Source organism: Lynx rufus, unplaced genomic scaffold (genome assembly GCF_022079265.1).
Source record: "Lynx rufus isolate CCGP_SWC_20201006 ecotype Redwood Valley unplaced genomic scaffold, mLynRuf1.p SCAF_14, whole genome shotgun sequence".
NCBI lineage: Eukaryota > Metazoa > Chordata > Mammalia > Carnivora > Felidae > Lynx > Lynx rufus.
In genome coordinates this window covers 49,490,373-49,505,900 of record NW_025814828.1, presented here as the reverse complement: position 1 = coordinate 49,505,900, position 15,528 = coordinate 49,490,373, and the positions used below count along the sequence as shown (strand labels likewise).

Here is a 15,528-nt window from a genome sequence, read left to right as displayed (position 1 = left end):
TATCCACTAGCTGATGAATGGATAAAGAAGATGTGTTATATATAATATAAACTTATATATTATATATTATATTATATTATATTATATTATATTATATTATATTATATATATAACAGTGCTGTTACACACACACACAGACACACACACACACTGGAATATTACAGAACCATACAAAAGAATTAAATCTTGCCTTTTGGAATGGCATGGATGGAGCTAGAGAGTATTATGCTGAGTGAAATAAGTCAGTCAAAGACAAATACCATGATTTCATTCATATATGGAATTTAAGAAGCAAAATGAATAAGCAAAGGGACAAAAAAAAAGAGAAAGAGGCAAACCAAGAAACAGATTCTTAATTATAGAGAACAAAATGAGGGTTACCAGAATGGAGGTGCATGGGAGGATGTGTTAAATAGGTGATGATGATTAAGGCGTGTACTTGTTGTGATGAGCACTGATGAATCACTACATTGTACACCGGAACCTAATATTACACTTTATGTTAACTAACTGGAATTCAAATAAAACTTAAAAATACAGAAGCTCGTATTTTAATTTTTACAAAGGAAACAAAGACAGAAAAAGTTTATATACTTGTTGAATTTCACAAACATAGTAAATGGTAGAACTAGTATTTGCACCAAGCAATTGGATTTAGAATCCACTTACTTAATCAGTACACCGTATTGCCTTTATCTGTACTAATGGAATGGAAGTTGCAGAACAACATATACAATATGATTCCATCATGTATATGTGCCAGGCATTTTTCTAATACTTCACATTCACTAAGTAGTATAACCTTCATAATATCTCTATAAAACATATTATAATTTCCATTTCACCCATGAGAAAATGGAGGCACAAAGAAGTTATATAGGATGCACTATATTACACAGTTGTAAGTGGTAGAGTCTGGGATTGAACCCAAGAAGCCTCACTTCAAAGCCTGTGTAATAGTGCTCACTTTGGCAGTGCATATACTAAAATCAAAACAAAACAGAGAACATTAGCATGGCCTTTGTGCAAGGATGACATGAAAATTGATGACACATTCCATATTTTTTTAAAAAGTAGAATGTGTACTTAACTTTCATGTTATAAGTGATTTTTATCCCTTATAACTGACTTAATAAATGTCATCATGTTTGTGAAAAATGATACAAATCAAACTGTTAATAGTGGTTTCCTCTGGGAGGAGGATTTTAAAGAGAAGGTGATAGTGTAATTTTAATTTTTACTCTCTATATTTCTATGTGGTTTGACTTATAAAATGTGCATGAATTCATGTATTATTTGTATGATCAATAAGTCATGCACATTGTTAGAGCCTGGAGTTGAGGCCACTGGCTAGCTGATGAACTCAGAATAACAGGTAGTATGCTACATGAGGGGCAAGTCTTTTGGTAACACCACAAGGGTCTTTGCGCCAATGAGTGGACTTTGATAATAATTCTTGCTACAAGTAAAAAATAAGTAATTAAATAAATAAATAGTCACATATATAAAAGGACAAGAACAAGTATACTAATTTCCTTAGAATATATTTTTTCCAGTCCCACAAGTTTCTGTCCCATTCTTGAGAATGATTTGAACTCAGATACAAACTGCCCAAGTAGACAGGGAAGCATAAACAAACATCTACATAGATGATACTTTCAGTTACAATTATCAATACAGTTTTTTTAAAAAAATAATTACTTCAAAATAATTATCAAAAACATCCTATATAATAGGTTAATTCAAATTTTGTATGTCATACCAACCAATTTACTTTAGGTTGTCAAAGATAACCTATTATATGAAATAGTGCATTAATTTAGCTTGACACCAAAGAGCTCACAGCAAAATGAGAAAATAAGTCACAATCTCACACCAGAAAGATAATGAAAACAATAAAAAAAATTAGATTTTATACCACTGCTATCACAAAGAAATATCAAAAGAAAATGGAGATCTCATGTTGTTCCTAACCTAGACTCCTTCATTGGTTATATCCATCTCCTTTGCCTCTCTCTTATATCCAAATTCTAGCAGTCCCCTGTCCTAAATATCTTTCCCTTTCACTATTGTCATTTTATTTTTGTATTGCTGTAAGTGCTTCCAGTCTTTCCCCCTTTCAAGTCCACTTGATATTCTAGATTGATCCACCTTTCACACAAAGAGCTAAATGCTTCAGAGCTGTCTAATCATCCATGGATTAATAACAGATATAATTTATTGAGTGCTTCATAAGTGAAAGATGCCCTTAGGCAACATCTCCAACGTATTTAATCTTCACAGTAAATTTGCAAGTTAAGATTTTCCACATTTTTATAAAAGAAGAAACAGCCTTGAAAAGACTATACGTCAAAATCTAACATGAAACCTGAAGGCCTGTGTGCTTTTTCCTATTTATTTCCTCAGTTTCTATTCCTCCACTTGCTCCCAAAGCTCCAATTACCACATTGCTTCATGACTGTTCCTTCTACCCAAAACTTCTTTATTATTATAATTTCTTGGCATACTACACATCATTCAGGTTTCAGTTTAGCTCTCACTTCTTCAGGGATACCTGCCTTGACCCACCTAGCCTGATTTAGATTTCTGTACGTTGCATTTATCTCACTTTAAAAGTTATCACTCTGTGAGTAACTTGAAGGTAAATGCTTCCTCTTATTCATATTGATATGCTTCTTCCCAAACATCACGCAAGCAGTCAGATACTTACCAATAACAATTATTATAGGGGCACTTGGGTGGTTCAGGCAGTTAAGCATCCATCTTTCGCTCAGGTCATGATCTCACAGTTCCTGAGTTAGAGCCCCATGTCAGGGGCGCTGACAGCTCAGAGCCTGAAGCCTGCTTCAGATTCTTTGTCTCCCTCTTTCTCTGCCCCTCCCCTGCTTGCACTCTGTCTCTCTCTCTCAAAAAAAAACATTATTTTTTTAAATAATAATTATAATTTTCTAAACTAACGACATGTCAGACCATGTGCCAAACACTTTTACATACTCAGTTCATTTAATCCTGATAATGATGCTGTCATGTAGGTGTCACTATTCACATTTATACACTAATGATTGAGAAATTGACATTCAGAAGGAAGTAATTTGCCCAAGATCTATAGTTATCAAGTGGTAGAACCATGGAATCCAAACTTGCTTAACAGAAAAACTGGTGCTAAAATTCTTTAGTTCTTTACTGTCAATTTCCATTGCTCAATTTTGGCAAACCAAAGAAATCCTGCAAACATTATCACTATCTTCAACTACTTGAAAATAAAAGCTAGAATAATGAGCTACGAATGTATTGAAGAAGTAGACATTAAAGCACGAAGTCAGTGTTTTATACCAGGTGTAGGGAGGAAGTGCTAGGAGAGTCAGCGACTATTGAACCCACTATTGCATAAACCAAAAGATCAAATCATAGGAAAGCTTGCTGTCTTCAGGAAGGGAGGAACATGGGAGTGGGAAAGTAGTCACCTCCCCAAGCTAAGAAAAAAAGCATCAAAGGTTGCTATGGTGGTCCCGTCCCTTCCTGTCCAAGTAAGCATTGGCGCCACTTGCTCTGTCACTACAAATTTAGGGAATACAAGTTTTTTTTTTAATTTTTTTTTTTCAACGTTTTTTATTTTTTTATTCTTGGGACAGAGAGAGACAGAGCATGAACGGGCGAGGGGCAGAGAGAGAGGGAGACACAGAATCGGAAACAGGCTCCAGGCTCTGAGCCATCAGCCCAGAGCCCGATGCGGGGCTCGAACTCACAGACCGCAAGATCGTGACCTGGCTGAAGTCGGACGCTTAACCGACTGCGCCACCCAGGCGCCCCAGGGAATACAAGTTTTAATATATCTCTTTATTTGCCATAACATTGTATTTTGATCAGTTTCTCCCTCAGGTGTCTCAGCCCTTCATTTGCGGCTGTGGTTGCCAGACAAAACAGCTCATGTTTACCACCATCCCTAAGCAGGGAGTATGAGTAGCAGGAATACAGAGTCCACTAATTCTTCCATCCAGTCCTCCCCTGTGCCTCCCCGGCCGATGAGGGGAGAAAAGAGGCCTTAACAGAAGTTTATCACCCCAGAGTTCATGCCCTCTCCCCCAGGCTGGCAGTCACGACGCTCCAGTGTTCCTGCGTCACAAGGGCACTACTTTCCCAGCCAATCCAGAGTGTACAGGCCAACGGCTCTTAGCAACAGTCTGAGAAAAGGCACAGCCAGGTTTTGGGACTTCTATTAGCTCAGCCTTAGGCGGTAATGAAGTGACTGACTCTGGGTTATTTCTGCAAAGTAGCCTTTAAGTGGAAACGATGAGCTCCATTAAAGTCTATTACACCAGCGTGTCAGGGTCTAGAGAGGTGAGTGGAAAGAAAAGAGCCTTAGCAGGCAAAAAAGACTAGAGTGAAGACATTCTAGTTGGGGACTTCAGGATTGTGCTAGGGCATTACCATCTCCTTCTTGTCTTTCATTCTTCAGCTCCTTCCTCTCTAGGTTTTCAGGAATGGGAGGTGCAGTGGACAACAGAGAATGTGATTATTGCCCTCACCCTGGTTGTGCTCTAAGAACTGACTGCTTTGGGAGGTTTCTGGGTCCTGAGTTCAGCCAACTTTATTATTTCCAGTAATTTTGCATATGTTTCAAATGGAAGAGATAAAGAACCTTTTTCTTTAGGATGTTTAGGATGGGAGATGGAAGAGATAAAGAACACTGTTTAGGATAGGAGAGGGAAAATGCCAGTGAGTAAATGGCCATAATCCTCAGAGAAGATTGGATAACCTCAAAAAGACAAACTTAATTTCTAAGAAGAATATGTATTTGCATAGATCAGACATGTCTTAGGTTACAGTTTAGATGAACTATTTTGACCATGTTGTAGGAAATATTGTAGAACGGTGGTTTCAAACAACAATATATTGTGAGCCACATGTGTAATTTTAAATTTTCTAGTAATGACTTAAAAAAAGAGATGAGATTGATTTTAATATATTTTATTTAACACAAAGTTTACAAAATGTTATCATTGCAACATATAACAAATATTTAAAAAGAGATGTTATGTATTTCCATATTAAGTCCTCAAAATCCAGTATGTATTTTGTACTTACAGAACATTTCATTTTGGACTAGCCACACTTCAAGTTCTCAATAGTCATATGTGGCTGGCTAATGGTTATCACAGCTCAGCTATACAAGGAATGTTATATGTCTAAGAACCTCATTCTGCAAAGTTTTTGGAAAAGCATGAAAACTGAAGAATTTAGAATGGATTATAAATGGCTAACAAACATTCATCACACTCCTTTGGTGTGTTAGGCACCATGATAGATGCAAGGAGCAATGAGATTTTATCTCAGCCTAGAAATAGTGCATTGCTTCTGCATAAAGCCTTAACAACTAAGGATTTCACCTGGGTACTAAGAAACAACAATAACAAGAAGCAGTTTTAAAACGAAAATCATGGACCTTTTGACTATTTTTAACATTGTAACTTATGTTATTGGATATGGTACTAAGATTCGATAAGAGGGAATGATTTGAAATCATTAAGGACCATAATGGATGCAGCAGAAGATTCACCCAACTGTTGGTCTGTGTCTCTCAAACTGTAACATAAAAATCATCTGGAGGGTTTGTTAAAACATTCCTGAGAACCATTCCCAAATTCTATAGTTTTGGGGTGGGATAAGGCTGATGACGCTGGTCTTATAAATCACACTCAGATTAGCACTAGTCTAAACAACTGTTTTCATAATGTGGTTCCTCTAAAAAGAGTTTTGAAAAAAACACTATAAAAATGTGACTTAAGTCACATGAATCATGCTTTTGCAATTTTGAAGACTAATGAGCCTCAGAAAGTAGAAATGTTGCATGATGGAATTTCAGAAACTTCTCCACTATCGGTTGGAAATAGACAAGGTTTTCTAAACCTGACTGGATTATATTTTTAAGTCATCAAACAAAAAACCTTCTGCCATGCACTTTCACAGAAGTCATAATTGAATAAACTGGGGTTTGTACTTGTCAAATTGATTTTACATATGTTTTCTTATTCTAGCATCACAGATTTTATGTGGCAAAATTGCCCAAGATTATCATGTGAAAATGTAGAAAACTCAAATTTTAAGATTTATGTTACAGTTATTAACAAAAAATGTACTTATAAACTATTTAATTTTTTTTATATTTTATATTTGAGGGAGACAGACAGAGCATGAGCGGGGGGGGGGCAGAGAGAGAGGGAGACACAGAATCTGAAGCAGGATCCAGGATCTAAGCTGTCAGCACAGAGCCCGATATGGGGCTTGAACTCATGAACCGCAAGATCATGACCTGAGCCGAAGTCAAACGCTTAGCCAACTGAGCCACCCAGGTGTCCCTACACTATGTTTAAAAGATAACCAATTATTACAATTATACTTTGGCAGTAGTGTTTCAGGGGAAAAGACAATGGGGGTGGATATACAGCCTTTTATAACAGATAACAGATATGTAAAGTTCATATAGGAGGACATAGCAAGAACTGACCACTTTTATTCACTCACAGTTTTTGTAAATCTTAATCCTCTGATTTATTTTCTCATTCTGTAGATTTTATCTCCTCACTTAGGCATAGTCTCCAATTATTGTTAAGAACATGCAGTTTTTTCTTTTAAATGTAAAAACCTGGTATCCTATTCATTTCCTACACAGGACTACCATAGATATTAGCATAAATTAATGCAGTGATGAGCTGAAATGTGTGCTTCCACTGTTAGCAGAATGTTCATACCATTTCATATGAAGTTTGAAATCAATATGGTAAATATTTATACCCCATTAGACATTTTTAACTCCCACTGACACCTTACTGTATTTCTTCATATACATATTAAACATATATACTATATATGTGTGTATGTGTATGTGTTTATCACAATAAAATTACCTAATTTTGCTGCTCAAAAAAATCACACCATTAAAATCTATTACCCTACCATAGCATAATGGATAGGGAAAATAAAAATAAAACATAAAACATTGGGGCCAGTTGATTAACATCTTTCCATCTCTTTATATCTTTGTCTATCTAGGTGAAGCAGAGACAGGAAGAAGTTACCAGAATTTTAGATACTTACAAAATAAAATATGAATTAATAGATATTTCTGTGAGTTTGAAAATACTTCAGGAAATGAGGACTAAAGTTTCTACCCCTAGGGCTCTGCCACCTCAGATATTCAATGGCCAAGAATATTGTGGGGTAAGAGTAAATTTCCATTTTTATTTTATTTTCATTTCGTATTTTAAGATTATATAGATGGGGAAACAATACATTTATGGACTGTGAGGGTGAGGTTTTTTCATTTACATAATAACTTAATTGTGTTCCTGAAGATAAGGCAATGTGTACTTCATTATGAAAAATACCATAAAAGGAAAGTATATCATGCTGCTTGTTTGGAGATACACAGTGTTTTTCACCATACGTTATAGGATGAAATAACTGATACCTTGGGGAAATTCTTTTAACTAACTTAGCTGGTAGACATTTGCAAAGGCCCAGGCAAGATAATTAGCAAACTGACCTTGACACTTGAATTTAATTGTTTCATAAGTGAAATTATCAGCATTGATGTTACAAGTTAATTTTAATTCCTTTTAGGATTTTGAAATGTTTCACAAGGCAAAGGAGAACAAAGAGATTCCGAAATTCCTGAAGATGGAATGAATGTGCAGTGATGATACAAAATATGTTTACCAAGGTAGATCTGCATATACTTCCATATACATTGGTTACTTTTAATTAAAAAAAATATGAGAGCTTCATAAGGTTAATTGATATCTAGATTCATTTGCAATCACTAACATGGGGGCTTTTACAATTTCAATTTTGCTTTACAATCATTTCTTTGTTACATAGTGAACATTTTACAAAGATGTGTAAAAAACATTGTTAAACATTTATCAAGATCAAACTTCTCTTTATTTAACTGTACAAATGAGTTTAATACCTTTTTCCTTTTGCAAACTGATTAATTCATAATATAATTTTAGCAAAGTTATATATTTGATATTTGGTGTATGTGGTTTTATGCAGAAAAAAATATGTCTTTCAGTGGATACATACCAAACTGTGATAAATGTGGCATTGGATGTAACAGGGGATCAAATATGTGTAGTTCACATGAAATAATGAATAGTAACTAGAAAATAATGTCAAATATATTAACTAAGATTCATAAGCATCACGAGAGTATAAAATGTACTATACTTTTCATACAAATAGAAATACAAATTTTCTGTTTTAAATTATACTGCTTTAATTGAAGAAATTCATACTAAATTAACTGTTGAAACACATGTGAACACAATTTAAAACTGACAGTAAAATTGTAAAAAATACACTTGTTTTGCAAAGAAAGTTTTAAAGGAATACATTCATTACCATAAAAACAAAAAGGTTTTCCTATAAAAGTCTCAGAATAGAAAATATCTGACATAGTCTCATAAGAACTTTAAAGGAAAATGAAATCATGGCCAAGTATCAGTTATATATGTAACCCAGTTAGTTCCTGAAAAAACAAATACAATAGAATCTTGGATTGCAAGTAACTTGTTCTGTGAGTGTTTTGCAAGGAGACAAAACATTTATAATAAATTTTAACTTGATAAATGAGTAATGTTGCAATGCAAGTAGTACGTGATGCCAAACGCCACATGATCACAACTGAGCCAACAGTTGTTTAAATTTGCTTTCTATACAAGTGCTTTTGATTACAAGCATGTTTTCAGAATGAATTATGCTCACAAACCAAGGTTTTTCTGTGTAATAATTCCAAATCAACACTTAAATGGTTTCATCCTTCACCTTCAATTTTTTTTCTTCCAAAATTTTATTTATTTATTTATTTATTTTTTTTATATGAAGTTTATTGACAAATTGGTTTCCATACAACACCCAGTGCTCATCCCAAAAGGTGCCCTCCTCAATACCCATCACCCACCCGCCCCTCCCTCCCACCCCCCATCAACCCTCAGTTTGTTCTCAGTTTTTAACAGTCTCTTATGCTTTGGCTCTCTCCCACTCTAACGTCCTTTTTTTTTTTTTTTTTTTCCTTCCCCTCCCCCATGGGTTCCTGTTAAGTTTCTCAGGATCCACATAAGAGTGAAATCATATGGTATCTGTCTTTCTCTGTATGGCTTATTTCACTTAGCATCACACTCTCCAGTTCCATCCACGTTGCTACAAAAGGCCATATTTCATTTTTTCTCATTGCCACGTAGTATTCCATTGTGTATATAAACCACAATTTCTTTATCCATTCATCAGTTGATGGACATTTAGGCTCTTTCCATAATTTGGCTATTGTTGAGAGTGCTGCTATGAACATTGGGGTACAAGTGCCCCTATGCATCAGTACTCCTGTATCCCTTGGGTAAATTCCTAGCAGTGCTATTGCTGGGTCATAGGGTAGGTCTATTTTCAATTTTCTGAGGAACCTCCACACTGCTTTCCAGAGCGGCTGCACCAATTTGCATTCCCACCAACAGTGCAAGAGGGTTCCCGTTTCTCCACATCCTCGCCAGCATCTATAGTCTCCTGATTTGTTCATTTTGGCCACTCTGACTGGCGTGAGGTGATACCTGAGTGTGGTTTTGATTTGTATTTCCCTGATAAGGAGCGACGCTGAACATCTTTTCATGTGCCTGTTGGCCATCTGGATGTCTTCTTTAGAGAAGTGTCTATTCATGTTTTCTGCCCATTTCTTCACTGGGTTATTTGTTTTTCGGGTGTGGAGTTTGGTGAGCTCTTTATAGATTTTAGATACTAGCCCTTTGTCCGATATGTCATTTGCAAATATCTTTTCCCATTCGTTGGTTGCCTTTTAGTTTTGTTGGTTGTTTCCTTTGCTGTGCAGAAGCTTTTTATCTTCATAAGGTCCCAGTAATTCACTTTTGCTTTTAATTCCCTTGCCTTTGGGGATGTGTCAAGTAAGAGATTGCTACGGCTGAGGTCAGAGAGGTCTTTTCCTGCTTTCTCCTCTAAGGTTCTGATGGTTTCCTGTCTCACATTTAGGTCCTTTATCCATTTTGAGTTTATTTTTGTAAATGGTGTGAGAAAGTGGTCTAGTTTCAACCTTCTGCATGTTGCTGTCCAGTTCTCCCAGCACCATTTGTTAAAGAGGCTGTCTTTTTTCCATTGGATGTTCTTTCCTGCTTTGTCAAAGATGAGTTGGGGCGCCTGGGTGGCGCAGTCGGTTAAGCGTCCGACTTCAGCCAGGTCACGATCTCGCGGTCTGTGAGTTCGAGCCCCGTGTCAGGCTCTGGGCTGATGGCTCAGAGCCTGGAGCCTGTTTCCGATTCTGTGTCTCCCTCTCTCTCTGCCCCTCCCCCGTTCATGCTCTGTCTCTCTCTGTCCCAAAAATAAATAAACGTTGAAAAAAAAAATTTAAAAAAAAAAAAGATGAGTTGGCCATACGTTTGTGGGTCTAGTTCTGGGGTTTCTATTCTATTCCATTGGTCTGTGTGTCTGTTTTTGTGCCAATACCATGCTGTCTTGATGATGACAGCTTTGTAGTAGAGGCTGAAGTCTGGGATTGTGATGCCTCCTGCTTTGGTCTTCTTCTTCAAAATTCCTTTGGCTATTCGGGGCCTTTTGTGGTTCCATATGAATTTTAGGATTGCTTGTTCTAGTTTCGAGAAGAATGCTGGTGCAATTTTGATTGGGATTGCATTGAATGTGTAGATAGCTTTGGGTAGTATTGACATTTTGACAATATTTATTTTTCCAATCCATGAGCAGGGAATGTCTTTCCATTTCTTTAAATCTTCTTCAATTACCTTCATAAGCTTTCTATAGTTTTCAGCATACAGATCCTTTACATCTTTGGTTAGATTTATTCCTAGGTATTTTATGCTTCTTGGTGCAATTGTGAATGGGATCAGTTTCTTTATTTGTCTTTCTGTTGCTTCATTGTTAGTGTATAAGAATGCAACTGATTTCTGTACATTGATTTTGTATCCTGCAACTTTGCTGAATTCATGTATCAGTTCTAGCAGACTTTTGGTGGAGTCTATCGGATTTTCCATGTATAATATCATGTCATCTGCAAAAAGCGAAAGCTTGACTTCATCTTTGCCAATTTTGATGCCTTTGATTTCCTTTTGTTGTCTGATTGCTGATGCTAGAACTTCCAGCACTATGTTAAACAACAACGGTGAGAGTGGGCATCCCTGTCGTGTTCCTGATCTCAGGGAAAAAGCTCTCAGTTTTTCCCCGTTGAGGATGATGTTAGCTGTGGGCTTTTCATAAATGGCTTTTATGATCTTTAAGTATGTTCCTTCTATCCCGACTTTCTCAAGGGTTTTTATTAAGAAAGGGTGCTGGATTTTGTCAAAGGCCTTTTCTGCATCGATTGACAGGATCATATGGTTCTTCTCTTTTTTTTTGTTAATGTGATGTATCACGTTGATTGATTTGCGAATGTTGAACCAGCCCTGCATCCCAGGAATGAATCCCACTTGATCATGGTGAATAATTCTTTTTATATGCTGTTGAATTCGATTTGCTAGTATCTTATTGAGAATTTTGGCATCCATTTTCATCAGGGATATTGGCCTGTAGTTCTCTTTTTTTACTGGGTCTCTGTCTGGTTTAGGAATCAAAGTAATACTGGCTTCATAGAATGAGTCTGGAAGTTTTCCTTCCCTTTCTATTTCTTGGAATAGCTTGAGAAGGATAGGTATTATCTCTGCTTTCAACGTCTGGTAGAACTCCCCTGGGAAGCCATCTGGTCCTGGACTCTTATTTGTTGGGAGATTTTTGATAACCGATTCAATTTCTTCGCTGGTTATGGGTCTGTTCAAGCTTTCTATTTCCTCCGGATTGAATTTTGGAAGAGTGTGGGTGTTCAGGAATTTGTCCATTTCTTCCAGGTTGTCCAATTTGTTGGCATATAATTTTTCATAGTATTCCCTGATAATTGTTTGTATCTCTGAGGGATTGGTTGTAATAATTCCATTTTCATTCATGATTTTATCTATTTGGGTCATCTCCCTTTTCTTTTTGAGAAGCCTGGCTAGAGGTTTGTCAATTTTGTTTATTTTTTCAAAAAACCAACTCTTGGTTTCGTTGATCTGCTCTACAGTTTTTTTAGATTCTATATTGTTTATTTCTGCTCTGATCTTTATTATTTCTCTTCTTCTGCTGGGTTTAGGCTGCCTTTGCTGTTCTGCTTCTATTTCCTTTAGGTGTGCTGTTAGATTTTGTATTTGGGATTTTTCTTGTTTCTTGAGATAGGCCTGGATTGCAATGTATTTTCCTCTCAGGACTGCCTTCGCTGCGTCCCAAAGCGTTTGCATTGTTGTATTTTCATTTTCGTTTGTTTCCATATATTTTTTGATTTCTTCTCTAATTGCCTGGTTGACCCACTCATTCGTTAGTAGGGTGTTCTTTAACCTCCATGTTTTTGGAGGTTTTCCAAACTTTTTCCTGTGGTTGATTTCAAGCTTCATAGCATTGTGATCTCCAAAATTTTATTTAAATTCAAGTTAGTTAACATATAATTTAGTATTGTTTTCAGGAATAGAATTTAGTGTTTCATCATTTACATATAACACACAGTGCTCATCTCAACAAGTGCACTCCTTAATGCCTATCACCCATTTGGCCCACCCACCCCCACCTCCTCTTCAGCAACCTTCAGTTTGTTCTCTGTAGTTAAGAGTCTCTTATGATTTACCTTCCTCTCTATTTTTATCTTATGTTATTTTTCCTTCCCTTCCCCTATGTTCATCTACTTGGTTTCTTAAATTCCACATATGAGAGAAACAATATGGTATTTTTCTTTCTCTAACTGGCTTATTTCACTTAGCATAAAGCACTCTAGTTCCATTTATGTCATTGCAACTGGCAAAATTTCTAATGATTTCAAAAAGATTTCATTCTTTTTGATGATAGTAATATTCCATATTATATGTATACATCTTCTTTATTCATTCTTCAGTCAATGGACATTTAGGCTCTTTTCATAATTTGGCCATTGTTAATAGTGCTGCTATAAATATTGAGGTGTATGTGCTCCTTTGAGTAAGTATTTTTGTATCCTTTGGATAAATACCTAGCAGTAAAATTGCTGGTAGTTCTATCTTTAATTTTCTGAGGAACCTCCGCACTTTGTCCAGAATGGATGCAGCAGTTTATATTCCCACCAAAAGTGTAAGAAAGTTCCCCTTTCTCCACATCCTCAACAACATCTGTTGTTTCCTGAGTTGTTAATTTTAGCTATTTTTATGGGTGTGATGTGGTATTTCATTTTGGTTTTGATTTTAATTTCCCTGATGATGAGTGATGTTGACCAGTTTTTCATGTATATGTTAGCCATTTGTATGTCTTCTTTGGAAAAGTGTCTCTTCATGTCTCTGCCCATTTCTTAACTGGGTTATTTGTTTTTTGGGTGTTGACTTTGACAAGCTCTTTATAGATTTTGAATACTAGCTTTTTATCTGATAAGTCACTTGTGAATATCTTTGCCTATTCCATAGGTTACCTTTTACTTTTGTTGATTGTTTCCTTCATTGTGCAGAAGCTTTTTATCTTAATGAGGTCCCAATAGTTCATTTTTGCTTTTATTTCCCCAGTGTCTGGAGACATCTGTAGTAGAAAGTTGCCATGGCCAAGGTCAAAGAGGTTGCTGCCTGTGTTCTCCTCTAGGATTTTGATGGTTTTCTGTCTCACATTTAGGTCTTTCATCCATTTTCAATTTATTTTTGTGTATGGTGTAAGAGGGTGGTCCAGTTTCATTATTCTGCAGGTCACTGTCCAGTTCTCCCAACAGCATTTGTAGAAGAGACTGTCTTTTTTCCCATTGCATATTGTTTTCTGCCTTGTTGAAGAATAGACCATAAAGTTGTGGATCCATTTCTGGGTTTTCTATTCTGCTCCATTGATGAACATGTCTGTTTTTGTGTCAGTACCTCACTGTTTTGATTACTACAGCTTTGTAATATAACTTAAAGTCTGGAATTGTGATGCCTCCTACTTTGATTTTCTTTTTCAATATTATTTTGGCTATTCTGGGTCTTTTCTAATCCCATTCAAATTTTAGAATTGTTTGTTCTATCTCTGTGAAAAATTCTGGTGCCATTTTGATAGGGATTACATTGAACGTGTTGATTGCTTTGGGTAGTATAGACATTTTAACAGTATTAGTTTTTCCAATCCATGAACGTGGAATGTTTTTCCATTTCTTTGTGTCTTCCTCAATTTATTTCATAAGCTTACTATAGTTTTCATCATACAGATCTTTTACCACTTTGGTTAGGTTTATTCCTAGGAATTTTATGGTTTTGGGTGCAATGGTAAATAGGATTGATTCCTTGATTTATCTTTCTGCTACTTCATTATTGGTGCATAAGAATGCAACCAATTTCTGTACATTGATTTTATATCCTCCAATGTTGCATAATTCATCTATCCATTCTATTAGTTTTTTGGTGGAATCTTTGGGCTTTCCATGTGTAACATCATGTTGTCTGTGAAGAGTGAAAGCTTGTCTTCTTCCTTGCTGATTTGGATGTCTTTTATTTCTTTTTCTTGTATGATTGCTGAGGATTCCAACACTATGTTGAACAACAATGGTGAGAGTGGACATCTCTGTCATGTTCCTGACATTAGGAGGAAACCTTTCAGTTTTTCTTCATTGATGATGTTATTGGCTGTGGATCTTTCATATATGGCCTTTACGATGTTGAAGTATGTTCCTTCTATCCCTGCTTTCTTCAGAGTTTTTATCAAGAAACGATGCTGTATTTCGTCAAATGCTTTTCATGCATCTATTGAAAGGATCATGTGGTCTTTCTTTTTTTTTATTAATGTGGTATATCATGTTGATTGATTTGTGGATATTGAACAACCCTGCAGCTAAGGAATAAATCCCACTTGATCTTGGTGAATAATTCTTTTAATGTATTGTTAAATTCAATTTGCTAGTATCTTGTTGAGAATTTTTGCATCTATGTTTATTGGGGAAATTGGTCTGTAATTCTCCTTTTTAGGGGGCTCATAGTCTGGTTTTGAATCAAGGTAATCCTAGCTTTATAGAAAGAGTTTGGAAATTTTCCTTCCATTCATATTTCTTGTAACAGCTTCAAAAGAATTCTTTAAATGTTTGGTAGAATTCCCCTTGGAAGCCATCTGACCCTGGACTCTTGTTTGTTGGGAGATTTTTGATTACTGATTCAACTTCTTTACTGGTTATGAATCTGTTCATTTTTTTTATTTCTTCTTGTTTCAGTTTTGGTAGTTTATATGCTTCTAGGAATTTACCCATTGCTTCCCAATTGCCCAATTTGTTGGTATATAATTGTTCATAATAGTCTCATAATTCTTTGTATTTCCATTGTGTTAGTTGTAAACTCTCCTCTTTCATTCATGATTTTATTTATTTGGGTCCTTCCCTTTTTCATTTTGAGAAATCTGGATAGGGGTTTCTCAATTTTGTCAATTCTTTAAAACACCAGCTCCTGGGCGCCTGGGTGACTCAGTCAGTTAAGCATCCGACTTCAGCTA

At 35.9% G+C, this 15,528-nt stretch overlaps 1 protein-coding gene and 2 non-coding genes across 3 annotated transcripts; all 3 read left to right on the top strand.

Moving 5' to 3' along the window:
* The first annotated feature begins 963 nt into the window (after positions 1-963).
* On the top strand, positions 964-1,066 carry LOC124509759 (U6 spliceosomal RNA). The gene has a single exon (XR_006961528.1). It is a non-coding gene; the product is annotated as a U6 spliceosomal RNA (small nuclear RNA).
* Positions 1,067-1,313: 247 nt separating this feature from the next.
* LOC124509714 (small nucleolar RNA SNORA62/SNORA6 family) lies at positions 1,314-1,467 on the top strand. The gene has a single exon (XR_006961493.1). It is a non-coding gene; the product is annotated as a small nucleolar RNA SNORA62/SNORA6 family (small nucleolar RNA).
* A 2,823-nt stretch (positions 1,468-4,290) lies between these two features.
* LOC124509596 (SH3 domain-binding glutamic acid-rich-like protein 3) lies at positions 4,291-7,686 on the top strand. The gene is made up of 3 exons (XM_047076332.1): positions 4,291-4,338; positions 7,051-7,218; positions 7,621-7,686. The coding sequence occupies exons 1-3, from the start codon at positions 4,291-4,293 to the stop codon at positions 7,684-7,686; spliced, it is 282 nt and encodes a 93-aa protein (XP_046932288.1).
* Positions 7,687-15,528: the final 7,842 nt, after the last annotated feature.